This window comes from Carcharhinus amblyrhynchos, chromosome 6, assembly GCF_965287045.1.
Source record: "Carcharhinus amblyrhynchos chromosome 6, sCarAmb.v2.hapA, whole genome shotgun sequence".
In the NCBI taxonomy this organism is placed as follows: domain Eukaryota; kingdom Metazoa; phylum Chordata; class Chondrichthyes; order Carcharhiniformes; family Carcharhinidae; genus Carcharhinus; species Carcharhinus amblyrhynchos.
Window position 1 is genome coordinate 72,474,471 of NC_137329.1, and position 17,495 is coordinate 72,491,965.

A 17,495-nucleotide genomic window follows, 5' to 3' on the forward strand; every position below is an offset into this window, starting at 1 on the left:
CAACCTCCATTGCCTGAGACTGTACTATCAGCATCCTGTTTGACCCTGAACTAAAGCCCTATATTATGACTTTTGTCAAAGTCATCTACTTCATTTGCAATAACTGTCTCCACACTTACTTCATCTATTGATCTCAGATTCAATATCATTTTTTGAGTTAGCACCTACTTCTATTTTCCTTCATTGTTGCTGGGTCAAAATCCTGGACCTCCCTCCAGCACTGTGGGTCAACCTATAGCACATGGGCTGCAGCAGTTCAAGAAGACAAATCATCATCACGTTCACAATGGCAATTAGAAATAGGTAATAAATGCTGACCTAGACAGTGATGCCCATGTCTCAAGAATAAATATAAAGAAAGTTATGCTACAATTACATAGATCTCTGATCAAATATTATTTAGAGCTTTGCATTCAGTTCTGAGCACCAGAACTCAGGGAAAACATATTATTCTCAAAGTGTGTGCTGTTCATGCTCAACAAAATAACACCAAAACTAAATTTGTTAAATTACTGAGGGCAGGTAACATACATGGAATAAGCTTGAATGTAAAAGATTAAGTGATGATCTAACTGAACTGTTTAATTAAGATGATTAAATGATTTGATAGGGTAGGTAGAGACTATTTCTTCTGGCAGGTGAGCTCAGAACAAGGGAGCATAACCTTAAAATTAATCGTATCTTGTTTTGGGTGTTGTAAGGAAGCATTTTTTCACAGAAAAGGCAGCAGAAATCTGGACTTCCTTTAAAAAGCTGTGGATACTTGGGTGAATTGAAAACAAGAAAACTGAGATTGATATGTTTATTAGATGAGGGTATTAAAGATGCGGAATCAAGGCAGAAAATGGACTCAGTGCACAGATCAGCCATGATCTAATTGAATGGTAGAACATGCTGAAGTAACTGAATGACCTCCTGCTGTTCCTATCTTTAGGTGAGGCTTCTGAACCCAAGTCAGAGAGGTAAAAAGATATTGCACTGGTCACGTCTCTCTTAACTGAATTTCAGTCAGTCTGAAAAAGCACATGGGCAGACTATAAGAGGGAAAGTTGAAATTTGCCCAATGGACTATTACCTGATCCGGAGGCAGTTGATCCCTCTGTGCTATAATACCTTTAATCACCCCAACGAAGAAAGCATTCACCTTGCTCATGGATGTACGGGGCATAAATTGCCGAACAGGCATCATGATGGAGGGAAATATTACTGAAAGAGAAGAAATGTTACATAGAACATAGAACATTACAGCGCAGAACAGGCCCTTCGGCCCACGATGTTGCGCCGACCAGTTAAAAAACAATGACCCGCTAACCTAAACCAATCCCTTTCCATCCATAAACCTATCCACGGATCTCTTAAACGCCCCCAAACTAGGCGCATTTACAACTGCAGCAGGCAGGGCATTCCAATCCCTCACCACCCTCTGGGTAAAGAACCTACCCCTGACATCCGTCCTATAACTACCCCCCCTTAATTTAAAGCCATGCCCCCTCGTGCTAGCTTTCTCCATCCGAGGAAAAAGGCTATCACTGTCCACCCTATCTAAACCTCTAATCATCTTATATGTTTCAATAAGATCCCCTCTTAGCCGCCTTCTTTCTAACGAAAACAACCCCAAATCCCTCAGTCTCTCCTCATAGGACCTCCCCTCCATACCAGGCAACATCCTGGTAAACCTCCTCTGCACCATCTCCAAAGCCTCCACATCCTTCCTATAATGTGGGGACCAGAACTGCACACAATACTCCAAGTGCGGCCGCACCAGAGTTGTGTACAGTTGCAACATGACGCTGCGACTCCTAAATTCAATCCCCCTACCAATAAACGCCAAGACACCGTATGCCTTCTTAACAACCTTATCTACTTGATTCCCAACTTTCAGGGATCTATGTACACATACACCTAGATCCCTCTGTTCGTCCACACTATTCAGAGTCCTCCCGTTAGCCCTATACTCGACACATCTGTTATTCCTACCAAAGTGAATTACCTCACACTTCTCCGCATTAAACTCCATCCGCCACCTCTCGGCCCAGCTCTGCAACCTGTCCAAGTCTCCCTGCAAACTATGACACCCTTCCTCACTATCTACCACACCTCCGACTTTGGTGTCATCAGCAAATTTACTAATCCACCCAACTATACCCTCATCCAGATCATTAATAAAAATTACAAACAGCAGTGGCCCCAAAACAGATCCCTGAGGCACACCACTCGTAACTGAACTCCATGACAAATACTTACCATCAACCACCACCCTCTGTCTCCTATCTGCTAGCTAATTCCTGATCCAATTACCTAGATTACCCCCAATCCCATACATCTGCATTTTCTGCAGAAGCCTTCCATGGTGAACCTTAACAAACGCCTTACTAAAATCCATATATACCACGTCAACTGCCTTACCCCCATCCACCTCTTTGGTCACTTTCTCAAAAAGTGACTGTAGATTACGTGCCAGGGATTTCCTTCTTCTCTGGTCCCATCCCCAATTCTTCATCCTTCCTCCCCCGCTCAGTGTTGACTCTGCTGACCTACAGTGCTATGGATCTTGGTAGTCCTAGCAAGTCTAAAGCAAGTCATCACCTTCAGAAGAGAAAGGGAAGTAATAAAAGAGGAGGGAGGGAAATCCAGTAGCTTTGTACATAACTACTTAGAATGACAAGAGAGGTTGTCATTAAAAGTTATCTAAATCGTGAGCAGTTGAAGTTTTAGAGGCCACAAGCAGCAGGCAAAACCTGAGAGCTTTTAATGGATATCAAAACACATTTTACAACATACATCAAAATATTTAGTGGCTTGATGTTGACTTGCATTTTTTTGTTGCTTTGCTGGCTTTCATCTCTGCACTCCAAAGCACATTGCTAGGTGAGCCGGGGAAGGGGAGGCGGGGTGGTAGGATTAGTGGGAGAACACAGTAAAAAGTCTGACAACACCAGGTTTCAGTCCAACCGATTTATTTGACAGTAAACTCACTACCTTTCGAGGGGTTTCCCTCTTCTTCAGGTGAATGGAGAGTTCTGGCCTCAGACAGAGCATATAAAGCACAGACAGTTTAGAGATTACTGATTAGAATGCGAATCTTTACACCTAACCTGCTGTTCAAGTCTAAAGTGGCTGACAATGTGAGTGGAAGGAGCACTGATCACAGGTTAAAGAGATGTGTATTGTCTCCAGACAGCACAGTAAGTGAGGTTTTGCAAACCCAGGCAAGTCTCGGGGGTTACAGATAGTGCGACATGAACCCAAGATCCCTGTTGAGACCGTCCTCATGTGTGCGGAACTTGGCTATCAGTCTCTGCTGTTCCCTTCCTGTTGGCGAACACTTCAGTGGTCACGGGCATTCAGCCTCTGACCTTCGGGTAAGCATTCTCCAAGGCGGCCTTCACGACACACGACAGCGCAGAGTCGCTGAGCAGAGACTGATAGCCAAGTTCCGCACACATGAGGACGGTGTCAACAGGGATCTTGGGTTCATGTCGCACTATCTGTAACCACTGTGACTTGCCTGGAGTTTGCAAAACCTCACTTACTGTACTGTCTGGAGACAATACACATCTCTTTAACCTGTGATCAGTGCTCCTTCCACACATATTGTCAGCCACTTTAGGACTTGAACAGCAGGTTAGGTGTAAAGATTCGCATTCTAATCAGTAATCTCTAAACTGTCTGTGCTTTATATGCTCTGTCTGAGGCCAGAACTCTCCATTCACCTGAAGAAGGGGGAAACCCCTCGAAAGCTAGTGAGTTTACTATCAAATAAATCGGTTGGACTAAAACCTGGTGTTGTCAGACTTTTTACTGTGTTTACCCCAGTCCAACGCTGGCATATCCACATCATGAGGATTCGTGGGAGACAGGGGGCAGGGGACGAAGAGAAGAGAATACAATATTCTTCGAGTGGAGTGCCAGAAACCACAGAGCAGCCTGGAAACTGCCATCCTCAGGTTGGTGACAGGATTCTGTTTGAGGTATATAGCTCAGCTGTCATTCTTTTCCAGCCTACAAACTACAAAGGAAGCTCACTGATGCTAATGGCTCTCGAGGAGATTCTTTTGGTGAACACACATTTGGAGGCCTTCGAAGATCTAAAAGGAATAGATCGAGTTTTGCTATAATAAGCAACTTATAGGGCAGCGTATGGTATGGACTGCAGTCACATGTAAGCCAGAATGTGCAAGGACCATAGGTTTCCTTTCCACATAAGTGAACTAGTTAGAATTTTATGACAATCCAACAGCTTCCTGATTGTGTTTTATAACAGTGAGACACTTCAGCCTGACTGAGACAGAGGGCAAGTGAGTATATTTGGGAATTTGCTTCAAAATGGGAATTTGGTGCATAGGGGAAAGAGGTTTACTGCAAGAAGTGCAATTTAGAATAGAGTGCTTGGAGTTGGGTAATTAAGGGAGTTACTTAAGAAAGGGAAAGAGGTGCTCTTTTGCTTTATGCTTTCTAATTTTCTCAGCATTCAGGAAGTGGTCTTACTCTGCTATGGGGAAGAAGCTGCAAAGTGACTACAGTTTATTATATTTCAAAGGTTCAAAATAGTCCAGCAACTGGTGGTATGCAGAAAGATGGCATTCAACTCATTGAGTCTGCACCAACTCTCTGAAAGAGCATCTTACCCAAACCCACCTACCCACCCTATTCCCATAACACCACATATTTAGCATGGCCAATCCACCTAACCCGCACATCTTTAGACTGCAGGGGGAAACCAGAACACCCAGAGGAAACCCACACAGACATGGGGAGAACGTGCAAAGTCCACAAAGACAAACTCCCAAGGCTGAATTGAACCTGGGTCCCTGGTGCTGTGAGGTGGTAGTGCTAAGCACTGTGCCACCGTGCTGCTGTAGGGTGAATAAAATATATAAAAATAAGACTAAAACCTGTAATTAAATAAATTAATGAAATAGTTAATTAGAAAACATTAAGGATGGAAGGACAGACAGTGAGCCTTAACTGTAGCATATTGGAGCACCTGGACGCCAGCTTTATCCAAGGCGTCTGAAATAAATGTTTTGAGGTTCAAACAGCTTCAACCCAGAGCTTATGAGCTGGAGACCAAACTACAGACACTGCGATGCATCAGGGAGGGGGAGATTTACCTGGATTCTTTATTGCAGGAGGCAGTGACATCTCTTAGGACAGGGTATTCTGATTTAGTCAGTGGTCAAAGACAGGACAGTGTGACTGTGAGTGAAACAGGGACAGAGGGCAGCAGCCTCAGCCTTTACAATTGTCCAACAGGTTTGAAGTTTGTTCAACTTGTTTGGATGAGACTGGGGCTAGAATGTGAATGAGCTCATTAATCGTGGCACCATGGACAGCAAACCATTCAAGTGGGAGGAGCAAAAAAAATGTAGTGATAGTGGAGCAACTTGTAGCGCAAAGGGAAGGGCCCAGTCATCGTGGTCCATGTAGGTACCAAAAACAAATTTAGGACAAAGCTGGAGATTATGCATAATCAGTATAAAGATCTGGGCACCAGTTTAAGAAGCAGAACCTGAAAGAGCATGACCTCTGGATTATTACCTGAGTCACATGCAAATTCGCATAGAATAAATCAGATTAAACAGATGACTGCCTGGTTCAAAGACTGGTATGGGAGAAGTGGGTTTCAGTCTGTGGGGCACTTGCACCCAGTACTAGTGAAAGTGGGATCTGTACCATTGGGATGGTCTACAGCCAACTGTGCTGGGACCAGCATTCTCAGGAATTAGAAAGGGTTTTAAACTAAATAGTGGGGGCAAGGGATCAAGTTTTGGAAGATGTGGTATATCAAGGAGCAGGGACAAGGCAAAAGAGAAAGGCATTATTATGGGAAATGAAAAACAGCCCGTGATAGGTTAGAATGTAGCCAGTGACAAAATTGTGTTGGGTGTAATGTTACCAATGGGAACAAGATGTAAGGGTCAGCTGACCCAGTAAAACATGGAACCAATGAGTGAGCAAAAGAGCTGGCAAATGGAGTATAATGAGGAAAATATGAAATTGTGCATTGTTTAGCAGGAAGAAGAAAAAAGAGTACATTATCCCAAATGGTGAGAGATTGCAGAGTTTTGAGATGCAGGAGGATCTGGGTGTCTCAGTGCATTAATCACAAAAGGCTGGTACAGCAAGTAATTAGGAAAGCTAACAGGATATTATTGTTTATTGCAAGGGGAATTGAATACATAAGTAGGGAGGTTATGCCAGGATACTAGTGAACTACATTTGATGTACTGTTTCTCCTTCCTCTTCTTAGGCAGTCTCTTGGAGTTAAGGATCACTTGCTTCCACACTAAAAATGAGTTATCCAGTGACTGAGGAGTCCAATGCATGATATACAGACTGTCACAGGCGGGGCAGAAGCTGGTTGGTGGGGTACCCAGGTTGCCAGGTACTCCTTTGACTGACACTTGGCTTCACCTTGATCTCTGTGATGAAACAGTATTACTCACCTTATCTAAAAAGGTTAAGTGCAATGGAAGCAGTTCAGAGGAAGTTTACAAAACTAATAGCTGGAACAGGTGGGTTGCCTTATGAAGAAAGATTTGACAGGCAAGGCTTGTATCTGCTGGAGTTTAGAAGTTTAAGAGGTGACTTGATTGAACATAAGATCTTGAGGGATTTTAATAGGGTGGATGTAGAAAAGATGTTTCCTCTTTGTGGGAGGATCTATAATTAGAGGTCACTGTTTAAAAATAAGGGGTTGCTCATTTAAAAAGATGAGGTAAATTTTTTTTCTGAGTCGTTAGAACTCTCTTCCTGAAAAGATGGTGGAAGCCAAGTCTTTGAATATTTTTAAGGCAGAGGTAGGAAGATTTTTGGTTAACCTTTTACCCCTTTGTTATCGAGGGTAGGTGGGATGCAGATTTGAGGTTCCTATCAGATCAGCCATGGTCTTATTAAAGGGCATAACAAGCTCAAGGAGCCAAATGGCCTCCCTTGCCCCTTGTTCGTATGTAAAGCATAGCTTTGTTTCCAAATTTTTAAACTGAAGTTAGTTTGCAGTCATACTGAGCTATAACCTGACCTTCTCTGAATCTTCATCCAGACCCCTTGACCACTCATCCAGTTAATATGGCTGAAAGGATAAAACATAAGAGAAGAACCATAAAAGCGGTGAAACTTACTGCTAAGGAAAATAAGGGGTTTGAAGAAATTTATGTTAAAGATCATCTTTGCATGCTTGACAAATGGGTCTTCTGGGTTCTTCTGGGAGTCCACTTGTGTTCCAAATGCAACACTGGCAACAACATCCATGGAAAAGCAGCCATAGTACCTGTTGGGAGGTAGAATCAATATTAGTCGCAGGGCTAGGGACTGATTCCATTTTACATGAAGTACTGAAATTGTATGTGACCTACAAAACCAAACTTCCTTAAAACTGCCAGAGGATCAGCCCATCACTAAAATGGCTGACCTCATCCAGCACCCTACCACTCACAATCATTAATTAAGAACATAAGAACATAAGAAATAGGAGCAGGAGTAGGCCATCTAGCCCTTCGAGCCTGCCCCGCCATTCAATAAGATCATGGCTGATCTGTCGTGGCTCAGTTCCACTTTCCCACTTTCTCCCCATAACCCTTAATCCCCTATCTTATCAAAAACCCATCAACCCGCGTCTTAAAAATACTTAGCGAGGCAGCCTCCACCACTTCAACGGGCAGAGAATTCCAGAGATTCACCACCCTTTGAGTGAAGAAGTTCCTCCTCAACTCCGTTCTAAACCGCCCCCCTTTTATCTTGAGGCTGTGCCCCCTAGTCCTACTGTCTTTTTTGAGCGGGAAGAGTCTCTCCACCTCTATCCTATCCATCCCATTCATCATCTTATACGTCTCAATGAGATCTCCCCTCATTCTTCTAAACTCTAACGAGTACAAGCCCAGTTTATTCAGCCTCTCCTCATAGCTCAACCCCCTCAACTCCGGTATCAGCCTAGTAAACCTCCTCTGCACTCCCTCCAAGGCCAAAATATCTTTGCGCAGGTGCGGCGCCCAAAACTGCACACAGTACTCCAGCTGCGGCCTCACCAATGCCCTATACAGCTGCAGCAAGACCTCCCTACTTTTATATTCAATCCCCCTCGCTATGAAGGCCAGCATCCCATTCGCCTTCCTGACCACCTGCTGCACCTGCAAGCTGGGTTTTTGCAACTCATGCACAAGGACCCCGAGGTCCCTCTGCACCGTCGCCTGCTGCAGTTTTTCACCCCGTAAGTAATAGTCCTTCCTACCATTCTTCCTACCAAAGTGGACCACCTCACACTTGCCAACATTAAATGATCTCTCATTTCTCGAACGAACATAACATGATGGAATTCCACATTCAGTTTGAGGGCAAGTGTAATAACTCACGAAGCCCGACTGAAAGGAACGATATTTATCGTTAAGCACAAAACAAAGTGTGCAGTTATCTCTGGAATCTCCTTTTCACTTTGCTGTTTCCCCCAAAAATCTGCACCATATTCTATAAATTAGTTCATTTTATAAGTGGTTCATATTATATAAATTAGTTCACCTTGACTTTAATGTTTCAGAATTTGCCTTGTACATTTTATGATGATTTAAACATTGTATTAAAATATAACTTACCTTTCAAGGCACACAGACCCTTGTTACACCTTCCCACACCCACCCCCCACACACAAGGTGACCTAAAATTTATTTATTAGTGTCACAAGTAGGCTTACATTAACACTGCAATGAAGTTACTGTGAAAATCCCCTGGTCGCCACACTCTGGTGCCTGTTCGGGTACACTGGGGGAGAATTTAGCATGGCCAATGCACCTAACCAGACTGTGGGAAGAATCCGGAGCACCTGGAGGAAACCATTGCAGACTCCGCACAGACAGTGACCCAAGCCAGGAATCAAACCCTCTATCCTTGTAAGAACACAGTGTTAACCACTGCATCACCATGCTGCCCACCTGATGTTCTCAGCATGAATCTTGGGGAATTCTGAGTATGAAGTTGCTCACAGTGCATGGTCTATCATAGATTCAGTTCCTTTACATTATTCATTTTTGGAATACAGGCATCGTTGGCCAGACCAGGATTTATTGTGCATCCCTGATTGCCCTTGAAAAGGTGGTGGTGAGCTGTCTTCTTGGACCCACAGCAGTTCATGTCGTGCTGCTAAAGACAGAGTTTTGGGATTGTGACCTAGTGACAATGAGGAATATATTTCCAATTTGAGATGGTACATGATTTGAACTTGTAGCATTTTCACACACCTGCAACCAGCATGTGGTGTAAGTCGCGGTTTAGGAGGCATCGTAGGAGGAGGAAATTTACTGCATAATTGTGCAATTTATTTGACATATTATGCAAATTTCTTCTACATCCTTAAGGTAATCAAGCAAATCTGCAGAAAATGCACCCATTTGCCTTGAATCTTTATCGATTTATTTTCGTAATTAGTTTTTGTTTGCAAATAAAGTGGGACAATGCAGGTTTTCTGAGAGAATGGCTGCTTGCTCATGACAGAACAAGCTTGAGTACCTTCAGCAGGACTATATTTAACACCCAACCTTTAGAGATGCACAGCCAACAGTATTATTTGATGCCTGCTGCTTACCGGTGGATGTCAAAACCCTTGCCAGAGTCTGCATGTGTCTTCAGATTTTCCATCAGCATGTCAGCAGCCTCATTAATTAATGGACACATCTGAAAGGAAAATAGCTTATACAATTATGGGAGAATATCTATTGATACATAAATTATATCTGTAGTTTGGAACTGAAATCAAATATGCAAGAAAGCACCAATGATTCCTGCAATAAATAGAGAACCCAAGCTTAAAGCTCTCTGGAATCTTACTTTCTCTTAATACGCTCCTGGACTACTTTTTTTCTTTTCACTGTTACAATTTTATTTATTTCACGAAGAACCACAAGGGAAACATCAACAGTGTAAAAACCGAGCCAACCTCCATCACACCAGCACTGCTCAGTGTAATTGGAATGTTGCAGTGTAACTCCAAACCCTCCATTTTCAGGGGAACGGTTCTGCTCCACAACAGAGACTTCAGCACATAATCCAAGCTGATACTTCAGTGCAGTTTTGATGGAGTGCTGCACTGCTGAAGGTACTCTCCCTCAAATGAGACATTAATCTCCCTTCTCATGCTGGCTCTCACTTCTAAAAGTCTATAAGCAAAAAAATGTTGTTACAACTGTACAAAACACGAGTGAGGCCATATTTAGAGTACTGTGTACAGATTTCCTTATTCAAGGAAAGATGTATTGGAGCAATCTTGAGCCCATGCTCTCCGTCCATGAGAATGATGGAATCCACTCAAAATCCAGAGAGACTTGGAAAGCGTGATATGTGCCAGAGAGTTTCAAGTTCTGAACCAACAGTCTCCTTGCCAGCAGAGTAACGTGAAACACACCATGGGACCCCAGGAAGCTCATTTTAATGCATTAGCATGTCATTAGTGAGCATTCTCTCCAGGACTTCTCCCTTCACTGGATATTCAGTGGGTTGCCATTTACAACAGTTCTACATAAGCGTGAACCTGGTGCCCTCACCTCTGAGGGGGAGTTCGGAGGTGAGCGCTCAGGCAGCCATCAATCTCCAGAGCATTTACTGCAGTAGGGGCATTGAAGAGGATGTGGGGGACAACTTGGAAGTGGGAGAGGCCCCCGAATTACCATATCAGGGGGAGCGTTCCAGAGGGTCACTTACAGACCTTACCTTCCCTTCATTTCAAGCCTCCCCCTTGCTTTAAGAGTCTATGAAGACTGATATGCAGGCAGTGCTTCCCATAATCTCCCTCCTGGGTTCCTGTCCATATTGCAGCTGAGAGGGTGCTCTTCCTTAGTGGGTGCTGGCCAGAATGTAGAAGGGTTTGAAAACAAGAGGCTCAGCACTGGGGGTGACAGATTACCTGGGTGGGTCCCAGGGGAGGTCAGGTTGACAGGGCACAGTAGGAGAATCAGGAATGGGCTGCATCTCCCCTCATGCAGCTGAAGGGCCTCACATTTGGAGGAGGATGACTGCAGCGTGATTGGAACCCACATTCAGGCAAAGGGGAGAAGCTGCCCAAAGTCCCAAACCAGTTGTTCGGGGTGCTTATGTGTATTGGTAGATCTCAGTGGATCATTGAAAACTGCTCAACTCTGCACCTCTTGTGATCTGGGACAAACTGGATGCTTTTTAGGTATGCACTGTACGTGCTAATTCACTGAATCCCTACACTGCAGAAGGAGAACATTTGGCCGATTGCATCTGCACCGATTCTCCGAGGGACCATCTTATCCAGCCTGCCTCCTGTCCTACCCCTGTGACCCAATGCATTTACCTCACTAATCCCCCAATTAATACATCTTGGGACACTAAGGGTCAATTTAGCACAGCCAATCCACTTAACCTGCACATCTTTGGAATGTGGGAGAAAACTGGAGCACCCGAGGGAAACCCACACAGACACAGGGAGAATGTGCATATTCCACCCAAGGCTGGAATTGAACCTGCATCCCTGGTGTTGTGAGGCTTCAGTGCTATCACTATCACTCCAAATTGCTAGCCTCTCACAATTCAGCTGCGCCTTTTCTGCCACAAGAGGAAGACACCTGGCTGAACAGGACACCTAGCCTTCCCTCACTTGTGATTATGGCACAGTAAGAAGTCTCACAACACCTGGTTAAAGTCCAACAGATTTATTTAGTATCACAAACTTTCAGAGCGCTGCTCCTTCATCAGGTGAGTGGACAGGTGGGTTCACAAACGTGGCACATATAGACAGAGACAGGTACAGATGATGCGAGTGGACAGAGGGATAATCACAGATTAAACAGGTATGAATTGTCTCAAGCCAGGATTTAATAGGATTTTGCAAGCCCAGGCCTAATGGGGGATATGTGTAGTGCGACATGAGCCCAAGATCCTGGGTTGAGACCGCCCTTAAGCGTGCGGAACTCAGCTATCAATTTCAGCTTGGCGATTCTGCGTTGTCGTGTCTTGAAGGCCACTTTGGAGAATGCTTACCCGAAGATCGGAGGCTGAATGCCCTTGACTGCTGAAATATTCCCCAACAGGAAGGGAACACTCCTGCAGAGACAACACAGAATTGCCGTTCAGAAATTGATAGCAAAGGTCCACGTGCATGAGGATGGGTCATGTCACACTGCATGTAAACCCCCACCATTTGGCCTGGGCTTGCAAAATCCTACTAACTGTCCTAGCTGAAGACAATTCACATCTCTTTAACATGTGACTATCCCTCTCTCTACTCACATTGTCTGTACCTGTAAAGACCTGATTACCTGTGAAGACTCACATTCCAACCATTATCTTGCAATCATGTCTCCGTCTATATATGTTGTATTCGTGAACCTACCTCTCCAATCACCTGATGAAGGAGCAGCACTCCGAAAGCTTGTCATTGCAACAAACCTGTTGGACTTTAACCTGTCTCTAGTTTCTCAGAAGGCTAAGGAAATTTGGCATGTCAGCTACGACTCTCACCGACTTTTACAGATGCACCATAGAAAGCCTTCTTTTTGGTTGTATTACAGCTTGGTATGACTCCTGCTCTGTCCAAGACTGCAAGGAGCTACAAAAGGTTATGAATGTAGCCCAATCCATCATGCAAACCAACCTTCCGTCCACTGACTCTGTCTACACTTCCTGCTGCTTTGGCAAAGCAGCTAACATAATTAAGGACCCCATGCACCCCAGACATCCTCTTTTCCGCTAGGAAAAAGATACAAAAGTCTGAGGTCACATACCAACTGACTCAAAAACAGCTTCTTCCCTGCTGCCATCAGTCTTTTGAATGGGTCTACCTTGCATTGTCAATTTTTTTCTCCACGCTAGCTATGGCTGTTAACACTACATTCTGTACTTTCTCCTTTCCTTCTCTATATCTGGTATGCTTTGTCTATATAGCGTGTAAGAAACAATACTTTTCACTGTATGCTAATACATGTGACAACAATGAATCAAATCAAAATCAAATCAAATCTGATGTTGTGAGACTTCTTACTATATCCAACACCGACATTTCCACGTCGTGATTATGCCATTAAATGATGTGCAGCCAAAAAGCACTGTCATTTAGTGCAGGCCAACTTTTAACCCTTTGCAAGCCAATGTCCCAGGCATTGAGCTGACATTCCCAGAAAAGCTGCAATGTGAAACAGATAACAATGATGTGCCCCCTATGCAAGGCATGATGGTGATATCTACAATTACGCACCCCAATCGAGGTCATGACAGGTGCATTGGCAAGGCTCCCTGTTAGGATGCAAACACAGGTCACAACTGCCTGCTGTTGTGATGTTTGGGGGGCGGTGGTTTGGGGCAATGTGAGCATTGGTGCCACTGAGATCCTGGTGGGTCCACACCCTGCATCCGTCAGAAGGGACCAAAATAGAGATATAGCTGTAGTGTCATAGACAGGAGGATGTGAGGGATGGTGTTGAGGCATCTACCGAGCGTGCTGAGATTGCATGGTAGTCCCTGAGGAATGAGAGATAAGGTGTGGGATTCTCTCATAAACCCTTGTAGCTCACTCTGGTCTTTTCTTTTCAGTCCATGGTCTGACGGATGATGGAGCCTATTGAGTTGGCTATCCTATTTGTTTCATGGAAACATACATAGAAATCTCTGCCATTCATTATAATCATGGTTGATCAAAAATTCAAATTCCTGATCTCCCCCCCAGCTCCATATACCTTGCTCCCTTTAGCCAAAAAGCTATATCTAATTCGTTCTTGAAATCACACAGTGCTTTGACCTCCACTACAGATTCACCACTCGCTGGGTGAAGAAATTTCTCCTTACCTCAGTCCTAAGGGTTGACCCCTTATCCTCAAATGTTGACTTCTAGTTCTGGACTCCCCCACCATCAGAAACATTCTTTCTTTGGGGGAATGGATGTCACGGGTTTCTGTGGGGGAGGTGCTGGGTGTTCCATGGTGGTGGTTCCATTTTTATTTCAGAAACAAAAGTTGATGTAATTTGATTTCTTATTGTCACATATATTAACATACAGTGAAAAGTACTGTTTCTTGTGTGCTATACAGACCAAGCATACCATTCATAGAGAAAGAAGAGAGGGTCATAGCTAGGGTGTAGAGAAAGATCAGCTTAATGCAAGGTAAATCCATTCAAAAATCTGACATCAGCAGGCAAGAAGTTGTTTTTGAGTTGGTTGGTACGTGACCTCAGACTTTCGTACCTTTTTCCCGAAGGAAGAAGGTGGAAGAGAGAATGTCTGGGATGTGTGGGGTCTTAATTATGTTGGCTGCTTTGCTCATGCAGCAGGAAGTGTAGACAGAGTCAATGGATGGAAGGCTGGTTTGCATGATGAATTGGGCTACATTTACGACCTTTTGTAGTTCCCTGTGGTTTTGGGCACAGCAGCAGTCATACAAAGCTTGGTACAACCAGGAAGAATGCTTTCTATGGTGCATCTGTAAAAGTTGGTGAGAGCCATAGCTGACATGCCAAATTTCCTTAGTCTTCTGAGAAAGTAGAAGTGTTGGTGGGCTTTCTTCACTATAGTGTAGACATGGGGGGACGAGGACAGGTTGTTGGTGATCTGGGCACCTAAAAACTTGAAGCTCTCGACCCTTTCTACTTTGTCCCTATTGATGTGGACAAGGACATGTTCTCCTTTACGCTTCCTGAAGTCAATGACAATCTCATTCGTTTTGTTGACATTGAGGGAGAGATTATTGTTTCCGCACCAGTTCACCAGATTCTCTATCTCATTCCTGTACTCTGATTGCTGGCAGGGACGGCTCATTCAGAGTCTGCCCTGCCAGCATGACATTGTGGGACCCGCCCCTTCACTAATTTTGACTGTTTAAAATATAATGGGAAAAACCAAGAGCACAACCAATAGGATACCCTTCACTTTTCGTGCCCAAGATAATACTTTGCCCAAGGTAATACTTTGTGGCAAAATTTCACCCATTAAATTTGTTACTTTCCACCAATGCTACCTGGCTTACCCAGTGCAGAGGTAGAGGTTTCTTCAGATGGGGTCATTTTGCACCCGTACACTAATGACATACACTAATGACACCTATCTCTCCTCCACCTATTTAGCAAGTTGGGAAAATATGACAGGGAGGGTTTAAACTGATTTGGCATGGAAAGGATTAACAGAATAAAGCATCGGAGACGACACTCAAGACGCACAGAGGAATTGGAGAAATAAACAACAGAAATCAAGATTATTTCTAAAATAGGAGGAAAGTCCAAGGCAGATTAAAATTAGTTCAGTGTGCATGGCCAAAAATTTACATGAATCAGTGGGAAATGAAAGTGGGACTGGAAATGGGTGGTGCTGATACTTGTCCTCTGATCCTCATTCTTGGCAGAATCTTGTGCTGGATGGCAAATGAATCATCAGCAGGCAGGGTGGCTGACTCTTCATCAGTTAGAGGTAGGGACTAAGGCAGCAGCCATATCATCAGTTGATGCAGTCAGAAGTACTGCTGCCATCTTTAAAGGGTCATTATGATCGCATGTTATTTCAGCCCCTCCATACCTGCCTCAGAGTTTCTCCTTCAAGACTTCCAGCCAACATGTTGCTTACTGGCAGCTAGCCATGTTCCCTGACAATCAGAATGGGAGGCCTTGGAGTTTTGATGTCAGCAAAAGTCCACCAGCTTTGAGTAGAAGATTGGAAGATTGGGAGAGGTTTAAAAATCAACAAAGATTGCCGAAGAAGATGATAAAGAAAGGAAGGATAGACTATGAAGCTAAACTAGCATTAAATATAAAAAAGGATAGTAAGAGTTCTTATAAATATATAAAGAGGAGGAGGCTGGCTAGGGTGAATGTTGGACCCTTAGAGGATGAGAGGGGGGATTTAGTGGTGGGGGATGAGGAAATGGCTGAGGCCTTAAATAAGTTTTTTGCCTCGGTCTTGACGGAGGAGGACGCGAACAGTTTGCCGGGTATTAAAGATAGAAGGATGGTAGGAGTTGACGGCCTGAATGTGATCACTGTAACTGGAGAGGTAGTGCTCGATCGACTAGTGGGACTGATGGTAGACAAGTCCCCAGGACCGGATGGAATGCATCCCAGGGTTCTAAAGGAAACGGCAGAAGTGATAGTAGATGCCTTAGTGATTATTTTCCAAACCTCGCTGGATTCCGGGGAAGTGCCGGAAGATTGGAAAATGGCTAATGTTACACTGCTGTTTAAAAAGGGTAGCAGGCAAAAGGCAGGGAATTATAGGCCAGTTAGTTTAACGTCTGTTGTAGGAAAAATGCTTGAATCCGTAATCAAAGAAGAAATAGCGAGGCACCTTGAGAAGAATTGTTTGATAGAGCAGATGCAGCACGGATTCGTGAAGGGGAAGTCGTGTCTGATGAATTTATTGGAATTCTATGAGGATGTGACCAGTGCGGTGGACAGGAGGGAACCGGTGGATGTGGTGTTTCTTGATTTTCAGAAGGCGTTTGATAAGGTGCCGCACAAAAGGTTGCTTCAGAAGGTTAGGGGGCATGGAGTTGGGGGTAAGGTGTTAGCGTGGATAGAGGATTGGCTGTCTAATAGGAGGCAGAGAGTAGGTGTCAATGGGTGCTATTCGGATTGGCGGTTGGTGACTAGTGGAGTGCCCCAGGGATCGGTGCTGGGGCCTCAGCTATTTACCATTTATATAGATGATCTTGAGGAGGGGGCTGAGTGTAGGGTGTCGAAATTTGCTGATGACACAAAGATAAGTGGAAAAGCAAATTGTGCGGAGGGTGTGGAAAGTCTGCAGAGGGATCTAGATAGGCTAAGCGAGTAGGCGAGGACCTGGCAGATGGAGTACAATGTTAGCAAGTGTGAGGTTATCCGCTTTGGCAGGAATAATAGTAGGAGGGATTACTATTTAAAGGGCGAAAAGCTGCAGCATGCTACGGTGCAGAGGGACCTCGGGGTCCTTGTGCATGAGTCGCAAAAACCCAGCCTGCAGGCGAATGGGATGCTGGCCTTTATAGCGAGGGGGATTGAATATAAAAGCAGGGAGGTCTTGCTGCAACTGTACAGGGCATTGGTGAGGCCGCAGCTGGAGTACTGTGTGCAGTTTTGGTCGCCGCACTTGCGCAAGGATATTTTGGCCTTGGAGAGAGTGCAGAGGAGGTTCACTAGGCTGATACCAGAGATGAGGGGATTGAACTATGAAGAGACACTGAATAGACCGGGCTTGTACTCGTTGGAGTTTAGAAGGATGACGGGGGATCTTATAGAGACGTATAAGATGATGAAGGGGATGGATAGGGTAGAGGTGGAGAGATTCTTCCCACTCAGAAAGGACAGCAGGACTAGAGGGCACAGCCTCAAGATAATGGGGGACAGTCTAGAATGGAGTTGAAGAGGAACTTCTTCACTCAAAGGGTGGTGAATCTCTGGAATTCTCTGCCCGTTGAAGTGGTGGAGGCTACCTTGCTAAGTATATTTAAGACATAGGTAGATAAGTTTTGGTAGGCAAGGGAATTAAGGGTTATGGGGAGAAAGCGGGAAAGTGGAACTGAGCCACTTCAGAT

General features: G+C 44.4%; 1 protein-coding gene across 8 annotated transcripts in view; it reads right to left on the reverse strand.

Moving 5' to 3' along the window:
• The window catches only part of tbxas1 (thromboxane A synthase 1 (platelet)), a 222,379-nt gene that overhangs the window by 67,692 nt on the left and 137,192 nt on the right, over window positions 1–17,495 (reverse strand). For all 8 annotated transcript variants that reach the window (XM_080190624.1, XM_080190625.1, XM_080190626.1 and 5 more), the window contains 3 exons: window positions 9,575–9,663; window positions 7,125–7,273; window positions 1,076–1,206 (listed from right to left, as the gene is read on the reverse strand). In XM_080190624.1, the coding sequence (XP_080046750.1) occupies window positions 1,076–1,206; window positions 7,125–7,273; window positions 9,575–9,663 (369 nt within the window). The remainder of the gene's footprint in view (window positions 1–1,075; window positions 1,207–7,124; window positions 7,274–9,574; window positions 9,664–17,495) is intronic.